The sequence below is a fragment of the Jatropha curcas genome, chromosome 9 (assembly GCF_041381405.1).
Source record: "Jatropha curcas cultivar XTBG-Jc1 chromosome 9, XTBG_Jcur_1.0, whole genome shotgun sequence".
In the NCBI taxonomy this organism is placed as follows: Eukaryota; Viridiplantae; Streptophyta; class Magnoliopsida; order Malpighiales; family Euphorbiaceae; genus Jatropha; species Jatropha curcas.
In genome coordinates this window covers 22254672-22268748 of record NC_143159.1, presented here as the reverse complement: position 1 = coordinate 22268748, position 14077 = coordinate 22254672, and the positions used below count along the sequence as shown (strand labels likewise).

General features: G+C 31.0%; 2 protein-coding genes across 2 annotated transcripts; both read left to right on the top strand.

Annotated features, from left to right (window-relative positions):
- The first annotated feature begins 4697 nt into the window (after nt 1-4697).
- Nucleotides 4698-5816, top strand: LOC105637007 (zinc-finger homeodomain protein 2). The gene has a single exon (XM_012220406.4). The coding sequence runs from the start codon at nt 4879-4881 to the stop codon at nt 5650-5652; it is 774 nt and encodes a 257-aa protein (XP_012075796.1). The 5' UTR covers nt 4698-4878; the 3' UTR covers nt 5653-5816.
- A 1769-nt stretch (nt 5817-7585) lies between these two features.
- Nucleotides 7586-9429, top strand: NDHT (Chaperone DnaJ-domain superfamily protein). Its single transcript, XM_012220396.4, has 2 exons — nt 7586-8051; nt 8745-9429. The coding sequence occupies exons 1-2, from the start codon at nt 7681-7683 to the stop codon at nt 9163-9165; spliced, it is 792 nt and encodes a 263-aa protein (XP_012075786.1). The 5' UTR covers nt 7586-7680; the 3' UTR covers nt 9166-9429.
- The last annotated feature ends 4648 nt before the right edge of the window (nt 9430-14077 follow it).

The window sequence follows — 14077 nt, the reverse complement described above, 5'->3', positions numbered from 1 at the left end:
TGGGTAATATTTATTATGGAATAATATGAAGTCAAAGATGTAGTAAAATAACTAATAAAAGTACTTATATTTCTTATTTAATGAAAATTTCTATATATCTTATATTTAAAACATATTTGTTATGTAATCTATATACCTAGAATAGATTTTAGATAAATAATGATTTACAAATTGAACTGAAAAATGTGTGCGCTTTTGCGTGCGATATTGTTTTATCAATTAGTCATTATATTCACATCAAATTCATAATTAAATAATATTTTAACATTATAAAAATCTAAACAATATAAGAGAAAAATTATAATCAATATTTAATATTATATAAAAATAATAATAAAAAAGTATAAATAGTATCATAGAATATTAAAAAAAATAGTATGTATAAAAGTGGGAATGAGGAGGGAGAAACATTCAGATTGCCAAAAATAAATGTATTAAATATATGAGTTGACAAAAATATCTATAACAATTTTAATTTAATTGGTTGAAAAAATAAAGATATTTAAATTTGACTGGCTATGTTGCTTTTCTATTTAAATCTAAATTGTATTGACTAAAAATAAAAATATTAAATTGTACGAAAATAATAAATCTTTAGTAATGTAAAAAATAATTTTAATAAAGTGAAAAATTAATATAATTCCTAATTGAGAAGTTTTACACTAATTTAAAATTTAAATTATGCCCTATTGTAAGAGTTTTATCATATTTTAATTATGAATTATATATTGTATATATTATACACACACACACATTTTATATATGTAAGTTTTATTTACTTTCGCCGTTAAGGGTATGTGGAATATTCATGGCTCAGACTTGTTATTGTTGATTGATGATGTATTAATTTTATTTTTTATTAATTTTAATTTGAAACCAATATTGTTCTATTATTAATATTGTTCTTAGCAATAATTATTGAACTTTCAAATTCTTTAAATTTTATTTTGTATTTATGTAATATTATAATCTTAAATCTAATCATCCATGTATTCAATTTTTAACTTGTGCCAACTCACATTAGTTGATTTAACTTTACTTTTATTATAATTATAATTATTTTCAAATGAAAATGATTATTTTCTATAACAAAGTCATTATTACTATTTTTATTGTTGAATAAAACTTTTTCGAATAGAATGAATATTTTCCTATTCTATAATAAATTCAAATTTTATAAATTTTTTTATAAATGTATTTTTATTTTGAATTTATGAATAGTTTTATTTAGATTTTGTAGAAAAGATCATGAATATGGAGGAAAATCAAATTGTAATAAATATTTTATATAATAATTATTTTTTATAATTTTATTTATATTTTGTTAATTACTATATTCAATTTATTATGAATTAAAACAACAATGAACAACATTCTTAATAAATAATAAAAAAATTATAAATTAAATAATGAATATCTATAATTAGAAGTAACACGTGCAACCCACGTTGTTGAGTGCTCGTTTAATTAAACAAATAGTTAGTCAAAAGTAGCATTTTAAAATAAAATTGCTAAATTGCCTTATTAATATCAATAATCCAAACAACAATTATATTTCTTCTAAAATGACTCTAAAGTCTAAACGTGTAACAAAAAGAAACGACAGTTAATTTGTTCCCTGCATGCAACACAAACGACAAGAAAAGCTGCAAGAAAGTTCGTACTTTATATATATATATATATATATATATATACAGAGAATTGATAGATTTCGTAGCAAGAATAACTAACGATAGAGTAATTTAGTGAAACTAATAGTAAAGGTAAATTGTTTATCACATCACATCTTGGAATGGATGTATAGATAGATTCTTTTATCAAATTACGTAAAAATAACTTTTGGGGTTAAAAATGGATACTTTTTACTGTTCATTAAAAAAAGATAAAATAATAACACTTTGTCCAAAACTTTTGATGTTGTATTAATAAAAACATGTTGTTTTAATAAATATTATAATGTTGTCTTTTTGTTTTCAAATGATTGTAGGAATACAATTTGAGCAAAGGAATACAATTGCATAGAAAAATAGGGTCAAAAGAGCATCAGAACACAAGTCGCGAGCGCGAGAAGCACACAAGAGGGTCAGTGAGTTTACAGGCAAGATTCGCGAGCGTGCCATGAAATTTGCGAGCGCGAGAAGCACCCTCCCGAGTCAGAGAGGTTACAGGCACAATTCGCGAGCGCGACATGAAATTCGCGCGCGCGAGTTGTGTTTCCAGCCTGCGCAATGTGTACTATTTTGGTCATATATCTCAATTTATAACTCCGATTTAAGTGATTCAAAAACCTATGGAAAGCTAACACATAGCGGAACAAATAACTCTTGTAGACCACTTCCTAATTCCATCGTTAAATAGGGTCAAAATCAAGGTGAAGTTACTGGTCACTTTTCCAGCAAAACCTGTTTCAGTATAAACTCAATATTTACTTCATTTATTCATTTCATCCCATGCTTTCTCACCATTTCTAGTCCTCTCACTCAACATTAAGCAATATATTTTCTCATTATTAACACACCACACAAGTTCTCATGCAAGGAAAGTGGTAAATTAAAAGAGATATCAAACCTTCACTCCAAAAAGCTTGAGCTCTTCTTAGCTTCCTTTCTCTGCTACTTTTAAGCTCACTTCTCCTATACATAAGAATTCTTATGAATTATCTACAATATAACTAAATTAAAGGTTGAATAACATAAAGCTTCAAGAAATTCTACTTACTTGGATAGAATAGATGTTGAAGTTAATGCTTGACTACCATTAAAATTGATGGAGAAAGGAAGGTGGAAGAGGAAAGTAAATGAAGGAGATGAAGATAAGGATGAAGAAAGGAAAATGAAATGGTAAGCACGGGTAGGCTCTAACATATCAATGATTTTGTGTGTAAAATTACCAAATGGTACCTCAATTATCAAAAGGTTACAACTTAATACCCAAGCTTTATATTTTAGTGCAAGCAAGTCATAATCCTTATACTTTGATCTTTTGTTTTATGCAAATAAATCCACTTCTTATCATTAGTATTAGAACTCTCATCCTACCCACTCTGGACTCTAATGGCTCAAATCGGATTTTGGTTCAGCCCGACTCAACTCGACTCTATGCAAATAAATCCACTTCTTATCATTAGTATTAGAACTCTCATCCTACCCACTCTGGACTCTAATGGCTCGAACCGGATTTTGGTTCAGCCCGACTCAACTCGACTCTATGCAATGACTCGACTCAGTAGGATGTCACAGTATCATGTCTTGTAAATATTAAGTACATTATTAATGTAAACAGCATCAACATGATATAATAGTCAATATACATTATGATATCAGCATGACAGGACATAGAGTCAACCAGTTTGTAGAATCTCGGTTCGGTTCATTCGGGTTAACGGGTGGACCGGGAAGGGATGTTACTAGTTAGTTGAAACGTCTATCAACTATTAGCTTGCTGATTAAAAAATTTATCAAACCCCTACAAACTAATCATTGGGTATGAATCACTATCAACTCCATGAATCAATTGAATCAAATGCCCCTAAATTGTGTATTTTTTTTTCTATTTAACCAATAAAAAAACTATAAATAAGATCAATAAAAGCAATCATTAATATAGAAAAACATGAACCTAATTGCCTAAATTTTGAATTAAACCAACAAATTTTTATTGTAATCCTCATGGATACAAATAAAATCCATTAATCACTTGTCACTAAAAATTCAAGCAAAGCTCATCAACATTCAATCACAATAAATCAACAATAACTTCAAGATAACTTAGCCATCATCAACCAAAGTAAGTAACTTCAATGACTAGATTAGTTCGACAGATGGTTTGTAAGGGACAGAAGGATAAGAAAAAAACAAAACTATTAGTAACTATAAGAACAAATATTAACCAGCATAGGCGAATTTTCAGTTTAGGGGATAGTATGGGATCGTGGTTAGGGTGAAAAAAAAAATACCCATTATGAACTAAATAGTAATTTGCTTTTATAACAACTGAATCATTACCTGCCTCAACTCAAGTCCAATTCTAGTAAAAAATAATTTCTGCTCAATTTACTAATGAAATATTTAATTAATAGTTGATTGATATTTAAAAATTATCATTGCCAACTAGATGTGGTTCAGTTAACTTTTTTATTAATTTGGAGAATATGAGGTTTCGAATTTAAATCCTTTTAATTATAGAGTTTTTACTGAACTAAAAGTCGACTACTCATATTGTACGACTTATCATGTTACTTCTGGGTCTTTAAATAAAAAAAATTATTACCACCAATGCCAGTTGGATTAGTGAAAATAGCCTGCATCATTGTATAGAAAAATCCATAGATAAAATTTATCCAGATAGAGTTTACGAACCTACACATCAACCAAACTAATCACAATAATTTTTTTTAAAAATTATTTCACTTTTTTTACTTTTCTAAATGAATGGTTAGAAATATTTTTTTTTTAAAAAAAAAAACATATATATGAGTCATCAAAACACATCTGCAAATAAAAAATAAAATCATTCATCAATAATATTTTATTATTTTATTCTAGTAAAAATTAAAAATTCACCCTATCAAAATATTCTCCATAAAAATAATGAATAATTAATCTCATCTCATGCAATAATCCGCTTGAAACTGACACCTGTGCATAACTCAACCTATGAAGCATTCTGCTTAACACCCCCTTCTCTCTCTCTCGATGTCTCTGTTGATGTCTGTCTTAAATTCGTTTCACGCTTCTTCAACACTTCTTCAACACTAAATATTATTACAAGCTGACAAACTTCAACATTCCCATCTCCTCTCTCTCCTTCCTATCCTTCCCCTCTAAAATTAGCAAAACCCTATTTTCCTTAAACACCCAAATTACTCTGTCTCTACAAATGGACCTCAGTCTCGTACCATTCCAACAGCACACTACCAAATCTCGAGAAACCCATAACCATGACCTTACCAAAAATTACAATAACAACAGTAACAATAAAACTAATTATAAGTACAAAGAATGCATGAGAAACCATGCTGCTTCCATCGGCGGCCACGCCAACGACGGCTGTGGTGAGTTTATGCCACGTGGGGCTGCCGACGATGGCAGTCTCACCTGCGCTGCATGTGGGTGCCACCGTAATTTTCACAGAAGGGAAACGGAGGGTACTCAACTACATTCTCACCATTATGAACATTTCTTTCTTTCTCCTCCTCCGCCACCAGTACCACAACAAATTCTCTTGTACAATGCTGGCGGCGGCGGATCTCCTAGTACTGTTAACAAGAAACACCTGGCTTCTCATCATGAGTTTTTTGATGATGAGGATGATCATGATCGGCGGTCGCAGACGCCGGAGAGAGGAGAAGTGAATGTCGGTGGTTTAGGTGGAAGAGCGACGGCGGTGAGGAATAAGAGGTTTAGGACGAAGTTTACGCAGGAGCAGAAAGATAGGATGCTCGAGTTTGCCGAGAAGATAGGATGGAGAATAAATAAACAAGATGACGTGGCACTCAAGCAGTTTTGTAGTGAGATCGGTGTGAAAAGGAACGTGCTTAAGGTTTGGATGCACAATAACAAAAATGCACATCGCCGTACTAGAGAAGAAGGTCCACTGCCGTCTACGGCTGATCCTCCACCTACAGTGCCGTCTCAACCAGTCGGTGTGTAATGCACTTGGGTTGATTAGTTAATTACGATTACTCTCCCACTTTTTCTCCGTTTAATTTTTTAGCTTGCTTTGTATTTAATTAGTTAGTTAATTAGGTTACTTAATGGTACTACATGTATTAACTAATTAATTAATCAAATATAATATTAATGATATTATTTGGATGTGTATATTCACATAAAAACAATGTGGAAATATTTTAATTTAGAGAGACTAATTTATTTGGATTGTAATTATAATTGTTTTGTAACGATATTTAGATCAGGTTTTTGGCTTGTCACATGAGTCTAAATTTCATATCCCTGTACGAGAAAAATATAAATATCTTCATATACAAGACACGTTCGATGATAAGCACCTCGTCTCAAATTGTAACTCTTTCAATTGTGATAATTTCAGATTCAAACTACCCATTTTGCGATTTAATTGTTATAAGTTAATAATTAATATATTTATATCCACTATTAATAATTTAAAACAATTGGTTCCAATAAAAAAACACATTTGATTTTGGAGTTTTATTGTTAAAAATCCTCAAAACATAGTAATTCAAAGGATTAAATAGAAATTAGCAAAAACTTCATGAAATTTCTATAAATAAATGACAAAATAGCTGGACGTAAAGGATTTTTTAAAAGACCATCTGTTATGGTTTCATGTGAAGGCAAAATGGCTCCCCATTCTTAGAGCAACTCTCCTTTGACAAAGTAGGTAGGTGGAATATGCATATTCTTCTGCTTATCCATTTTAAATTTTAAATTTTTAATATTTTGCCCTTCTTTTTCTTTTTCTCTTTTTTTTTTTCCAATAATAATAAACAGAAAATTGGAGAGTAGAAGATTAAAACTAGCCATTAACTGTAAAAAAAGAGGTTACAGTTGTGGATTAACATTTTTATTAAAATTGAAACAAAATGTCTAAATATCATATTTATGATATGGAAAATAAAATGAGAACTACCACTGTTTTATAATTAGTATAAACCATATAAAGAGTAAGGTCCATATAAAGAAGCTGACCCAAATAAGATAGTGGCAAAGCAAGCCCAAACAATTTAACGTGGATAGAGAGCAGAGGTGAAGTAGTCTTTAGGAGAAATCAGCTCTTGTTACTGTGTTCTTAGAATTAAGTAATTATCATAGATTTATAATTAATTTTTTGAAAATAAAAAGCATGTTTAAATATTTTTTTAACATTAAAAATATTTTTTTTATTTTTCAAAAATAAAAAGCAAGTAAAAACTATAAAATTATTATTTTGACTTAATAAAAAATAAAAATAAATATTAAATATAATTATAACATTAATTATAATTAGAAAGGTGTACATATAATTTTCTTTTGTGAAAAATAATTATTTAAATAATTTTAGAATATTAATTAAACAGGTGATGGTTAGCTAGTACCCGAGTTCTCGAATCCAAACCTGATATGAGTAGTAAAAATATTACTTAAATCCGTCCTAAACTCCTTTCTTCACTATCCAAACCATCAAAATCAAGCTAGATCAAGTTGCGTACCCACCGGTAGGAGTGAGTAGTATTTAGTCCAGACCGAATTACTAAATTGAATCAATTTATTTTAGTTTGATTCCGTTAGGCTTTTTTAAGATCGATTATCAATCGGTTCAAATAGAATAACCGATTGGTTTCTGATTTGTCTATTCAACTGAATTGATTTTTACACCTAAATAGATTATTTAATTTGGAATAATTAAATCAAATTCGAACCGATTTGATTCGGTTCAATACTGAATCAATTATCACAGTGTTCGGTGCAGTTTTGATTGGCGTAAAATCTACTCCGTCAGAAAAAATTGAATGCTCACCCTTTCAACCGGGTCGGGTAAATTTGCCATCCGTGGTCCACATACTATTGGACAGTCAAAAACAAACCTAAAATCCAAAACAGAAATAAATCACCAACACACTCTAGAGTCTAAACCACAGAAACATGAGGCCAAGAAAGTTTCTCTCTTCTTCTAACTTATTAGAAGCCCCAATGAACTTAGTATCTTTCTCTGCACTTTATGGCCTCCATAGCTGCCCCTCAAGCTTCTTCATATTCACTCTTCTTGAGAAGCCACGGCAACCATTCGCATCAACTGCTAACAAGAAAAGCCATAACAAGAAATAAGAAGAAAAACAGCAACAACAACAATGGTGGATTTAGAGTTTTAGCAGAAACACAAGAGCCTCAATCTCAAAGTAAGAGGCAACGAGCAACCCCAGGAGTGGACACAAGAATCCATTGGGAAAATGAAGAAGAAGGATGGATTGGTGGAAGCAGTAATTCTACTTCACAGAAACGGCTAGAAGAAGAAGAAGAAGAGCAGAGGAAGAGTTTATTAGGTGATAAGTTTGCTGATTTGCTTAATGATACTTCTGGTTCTCATTATCAGTAAGTCTTTGATTTTTTTTTTTACGTTAATTGAATTCATTATGAGAATAATTGGATAATATATATAGTTATTCAGTTATTGAATGACTGTTTAATAAGATACTGAGGGAGAATTAGTGTTTAGTCTCTGATTTTTTTTTCCTTTTGAAATTTTGATATACCAGAAAAATATGAAATTAAGATCCTATAGACTAACAAATTGAAAAATATTAAATATCATGAAATTTATTTTTAAAATTAATTTCAAATGTTTTTGTTATAAAAAAATCTCACTAGTTAAATAATTCTTATTTTTTTGAAATTAATTAAATAGTATTTCTAAATTGATTTTTGTTTCCAACATAATTTTAAATGAATTTCTTTTTGGGATTTTATAGAAAAAATTGGCAGCAGAAACAATGATTCAGAATTTTTAGTTAAATATGATCAAGTTAAATGAATAAAATAATTAAATTCTAGAAAAAATAACTTTTGTTATTCTTTGAATAAAAAAATCGTCATTCACAGTTGGTTTGTAGCAAACCACAGAAATACATGAATATAAAAAATAAATAATAAATTTATTAATTAACTAAAATGGACAATCCATGAAAATATAATATCAACGTGCAACCAACTGATATTGCAGAAAAAGTAGTTTAATCTTATGTCAAACAAGCTCTTATCATAATCTCAACGTCAAAAATTGAGCAGGTTCTTGGGTATATCAGTAGATGCAGATATAGAAGAAATAAAAGCAGCATACAGAAGATTATCAAAAGAGTATCATCCGGACACAACTTCACTCCCACTAAAAGCAGCTTCAGACAAGTTCATGAAACTAAGACAAGTTTATGATGTTCTAAGCAATGAAGAAAAACGAAAATTCTATGATTGGACACTTGCACAAGAAGCAGCTAGTCGCCAACAAGAGAAAATGAGAATGAAATTGGAAGACCCATATCAGCAAGATTTAGATAACTATCAATCTGTTCCTGATATGGTTGATAGACTTGGTGGAAGAAACATGGAGCTCAGTGATCAAGCTATGTCTGCCCTTACTATTGATATTTTGATTATCATTTTTGCTATTTGTTGTATTATTTACGTCGCTTTTTTTAAAGAATCTTATTAGTAACCAACAAGATACTGGTTCAGATAGTTAGCGACCTCGATTCATGTAAATGTGAGAATAAAAATTTGATCCGAGAAGCACATTTTACTAAAAGGCTCAAACACCTTTAGGTCTATGACTCGAGGGGATTAAATCTCTAAATTATATATATATAAAAAAAAAGAAACTCATTAGTAGTTTTATTAGTTAGTTTGGTGAAATATTATTGTAACATGTACAGTGTGTATGGTAAATATTATACAAAAAGGTCATTCATCTGTCAAATATTTTAAAAGTATATGAGTTTGAATCTTTAATTTTATTGTAGAATTAGATACTTGACGATCATTAAATTATGTGGTATATGATATATTCATTTTTTTAATATAAAACAACCATATTGCACTTAGAGTTTGTTCCGCAAAATTAGTTGTTTTGATAGCTGTTTGAGTAACGTTTTATAAAACGCTAAAAGCTAAATGTTACAAGGATTAACTTTTTGTAGAACGCTATTTAAATCTCTAAAAGTTAATTCAAACGATTTATTACCGAACACTATAAAAGATAGCGTTTAGCATTTTGACTGGTCAAAATATTAAAAACTACTTAAAAAATTGTTAATGAAGACCGTTTTAGCCTTAGTCGAGAATAAACAACCCTAGCTGAATCATGAATCAACTGAAAAAAGAAAAAATAACTTGAAGCCGAGAATCAAAGGATATACAAAACAAGATGAATGAATTGGTCCATTGTATTTTTAGTTGTTTATTGGTCTAAGGACTCGCAAAGAAAAATGATGCCTCGAAAATTTCACATCAGGCAATTTGAGAGATTTTTTTAGATATTTGTGGGTGGATAGTAGGACTAGTCAGTTTTGTGAACTGCTAGTTTCAAGTCTTATTTATTTTAAAGTTAGAGTCAACTTGTATTTAGTTGATTTGGATTGGTTTTAGTTCCTTTTTCTTTCTTTCTTTTTTTTTTCAGAAATAGTTTGAATCAGCTAGTTTCGATTCCACAAATAAGGACTAGCTTGTCTATTCTAATTCAGTTTGAAATTGAATTTTCTTTATCATGGCTAGGTCTTACGATTTTGAGCAACTAGCGACGAATTAATGGAAAAGGAATCATACAAATTTGAATAATTAGGAAAAATAAATGATAATTTACTCAAATTAAAAAATATTTTATAATTTAAATAATTTAATTACTTCATTAATTACCATATAAAAAGCCTTAAACGATAGATAAAAGTGTATAGGAAGAATATAATTCTTCTTTGATGTGAATTAAATTTTTCATTTTTTATCTTTGTATTGTAAATAAAAAAATTATATTTTAAAATATAATTATTTTTTATTAGTTCACATCTTGAGAAAGAAAAATAAATTATCATATCAAAGAAATCTATTAGATTAAAAGATGATATTTATTTGAATGTTTTTTTGTTTAGGGAAATGAATGCTCTTCAATATTACCAAAAACGATAATTTTAGCAAACGAGTGTTCTTTGGATCAAGTTTAGTTGGGCCGGGCCGAATTGAAGGTTAACTTAGGCCTGCACTATGGATGCTTGGGTCGAATACAGGTGACTGAGGCAACTTCCGGGAATAGGTCATTATTTTTTCTTTCTAAGAAAATAAATGAGTTTCAGAATTTGAAATTTTAAATTGACCTAATTGCCCCTGCATGAATAAATAAATTCGGTGTATTAATTTAAACTCCATTTTAATTCGTGAAAAATATTTTCCGTATTTTGTTATGTTTAAAGGTGTTGTGAAAATTGATAATGAAAAATATTTTCTAATTAAAAAACTAAATTATATTTTAAAAAATGACTTCTTAAAAGACAGAGTCACTATTCAGCAAAATTAGTGTTAATGTATAGTTTGTAATCCCTTATTATCTATATAACATATAAAAGTAGAGTAGTTTATCTTATATAAAAGCCAGTATAAATAGCACAATTTTATGTACAATAATCATATGTAAATACACCAAAATTGAAAGCAGTATTACATACCTGTAAATCCTCCATCATGAATAGGTATGCATCCTTGAGATCAATAATGGCAATGCTTTCTGGAAACTTGCATATCAAGAAAAGTAATTGGTTCTTATACTTTAAATCATGCTTCGACTATAAATAAAAATTGATAAGATTTTAGTATTTGGGGGTAAAACCACCCTCAGTTTATGTTATTTAGAGTAGAAAGTCTTTATACACAAGCATAAATATCTGACTATCTAATAATCTTAATAAAAATCCAAAATTCATCTTATATGAAAGTGAAAGAAAGGTAACTACCGAAACAGTAACAAGGATATAATTGCTTATCTAAATATTAGGCATCATCTTGTAAAAGAAGCACCTCCCATCATGATTAAATTTTGGGTTGTTTCCCAAACTGTCAAAGACAGATTTATTGGATTTGACATCAACAAACTAAGCGTCTTTTATTTGTTTTGGTGTAAAAGCTCGTCTTGTCTATTGGGTAAGGATGAAGTTCCAGCTAGTTAAAACAGAATAACAAATTCTGTTGTGTAGATAGATTTATGTTACGTAAATATAGGAGTGTATTCTAATCCATAACTTGTATATATACTCTGCTGTATATTGTAAACATTAATTCAATTTAACATATATAGAAACCTTTCTTGTTATGGTATCAGAGCCTTCCGCTCTCTAAGCTTTTCTGATTACTAGTTTTCTTTCTATATCAATTCAGTTTCTTTGTTGCAATGGGTGACGACTCTTCAAAGTCTCCTTCTCCATCAACAACATCTCCTGGTACTCCTGTGATACCCACAACTGCGTTAAGTCTAAACACAGAAAACCAGTTGGTGTCTATTAATTCTGCAGCTCAAGCACCACTCAAATTAAACTCTACTAATTATCAGTCCTGGCATACGCAGTGGTATTCATTGCTTGTGGGCTATGATCTGATGAAATTTGTTGAAACTGAAATTCCAGCCACTCTTGCCACAGACCCGTTCTGGCTGCGTCAAGATCAACTCTTGCGCAGTGCACTTATTGCATCTCTCTCACCTGAATTAATTTCATTTGTTATTGGTGAAAATACATCTTTTGCTGTGTGGCGAACTTTAGAGAAGACGTATGCCAAACCATCTCAAGCTCGAATCATGAGCTTGAGAGAGTCCTTGTTCAATGCGAAGATGGGTCGTTCTACTGCTACTGAGTATCTTCAGCATATTAAAACTATAGTTGCTACGCTAGCACTGGCAGGTGTGACTGTTTCTATGGGAGAAGTCTTGCTTCATGTTCTTCGTGGTCTACCAAGTGATTATAAAGAAGTTGCGGCGGCACTCAGGGCTAGGGACAATGATGTCTCTTTTGATGAGTTATATGCTAAACTTACTGACTTCGAAAGTCAGTTATCTCACTCAGCTACCACAGTTGTGGCTCCAACGACTATAAATTCACTGCAGAACCGACCAAGTTCTGCTTTTCATAATTCCAAGCCCAGTGGATCTGGAACTGGGTCTGGTCATCGGAATTTTTTGAATTCTAAAGGCAAGGTGTCTTGTCAATTTTGTGATCGCCCTGGACACACTACCAAACAATGTTACAAACTGAAAAAATTGCTTCCCTGGCTGTTTGAGGGATCTTCGTCGCCGGCCAAACCTGTTGCTAAATCACAAGTCAATTGCGTGAATACCAACTCTGTTGCTCATCCGCGATGGATAGTGGATTCTGGGGCCAATCAGCATGTGGTTCACGATGTGCAAAACATGGCTGTTCATTCTGAATATGATGGAACCGATGATGTTGTTCTTGGTGATGGTACAACTCATTCCATCTCTCATAAAGGTTCTGCTTTGCTTTTGACTAAAACAAAACCGTTACAGTTACAAAATGTTCTTTGTGTTCCTGCTCTTGATAAAAATTTGATCTCTGTTTATGAATTGTGTACTGCTAACAATGTTGAGGTTGCATTTAATCCTTTTATGTTTTGTGTAAAGGATTTGAACACGGGGGTGCGATTGGTGGAAGGGAAACCGGTTAATGGAATCTATGAATGGCCGCAGCAAGTGCCTGTCTCCCGCAATACTTCGAGTCGGGTTTTACATACTGTTTCTCGTTCACCATCTTTATGGCATCAACGGTTTGGCCATCCGGCCACTCCTATTTTGCGTCTTATGCTACGGCACCTTAATTTGTCTGTGTCTGATAATAATTTTTTCTGCAATTCCTGTAAGTGCAATAAAATGCACAAAAATCCTTTTTCGATTTCGTCAATGTCTAGTACTGCTCCTTTGGAGTTAATTTATTCTGATATTTGGGGACCTGCACCGGTTACTTCTATTGATGGTTTTTCTTATTATCTTATCTTTGTTGATCACTACACTAAATATGTCTGGCTATATACTTTGAAACGTAAATCTGAAGTGTCTGCAATCTTTCCTGTGTTCAAAACCTTGGTTGAGAATCATTTTAAAACAAAAATTGGATCTTTGTATTCTGATAATGGAGGTGAGTTTCTTCACCTTACGAGTTTCTTACAAGCACATGGTGTTTCCCATTTTCTGACCCCGCCTTATACACCTGAGCACAATGCTATTGCTGAGCGCCGACATCGGCATATTGTCGAAACTGGGTTAACTCTTCTCCATCAAGCTGATTTACCTCTTGAATTCTGGTCTTTTGCGTTTCATACTGCAGTTTATTTGATAAATCGAATGCCTACTCCGATTCTTCACAATCAATCACCATTTTTTAAACTTCATAACAAAGAGCCGAATTACACCAAATTAAAAGTCTTTGGCTGCTTGTGTTACCCCTGGATTCGGCCATACACTTCTAATAAATTAGAAAAACGCTCAACACCATGTGTCTTTTTGGGTTATTCTGTCAATAGAAGTGCTTTTCAGTGTTATGATCCTGTTGCAAATAAGCTTTACATATCTAGACATG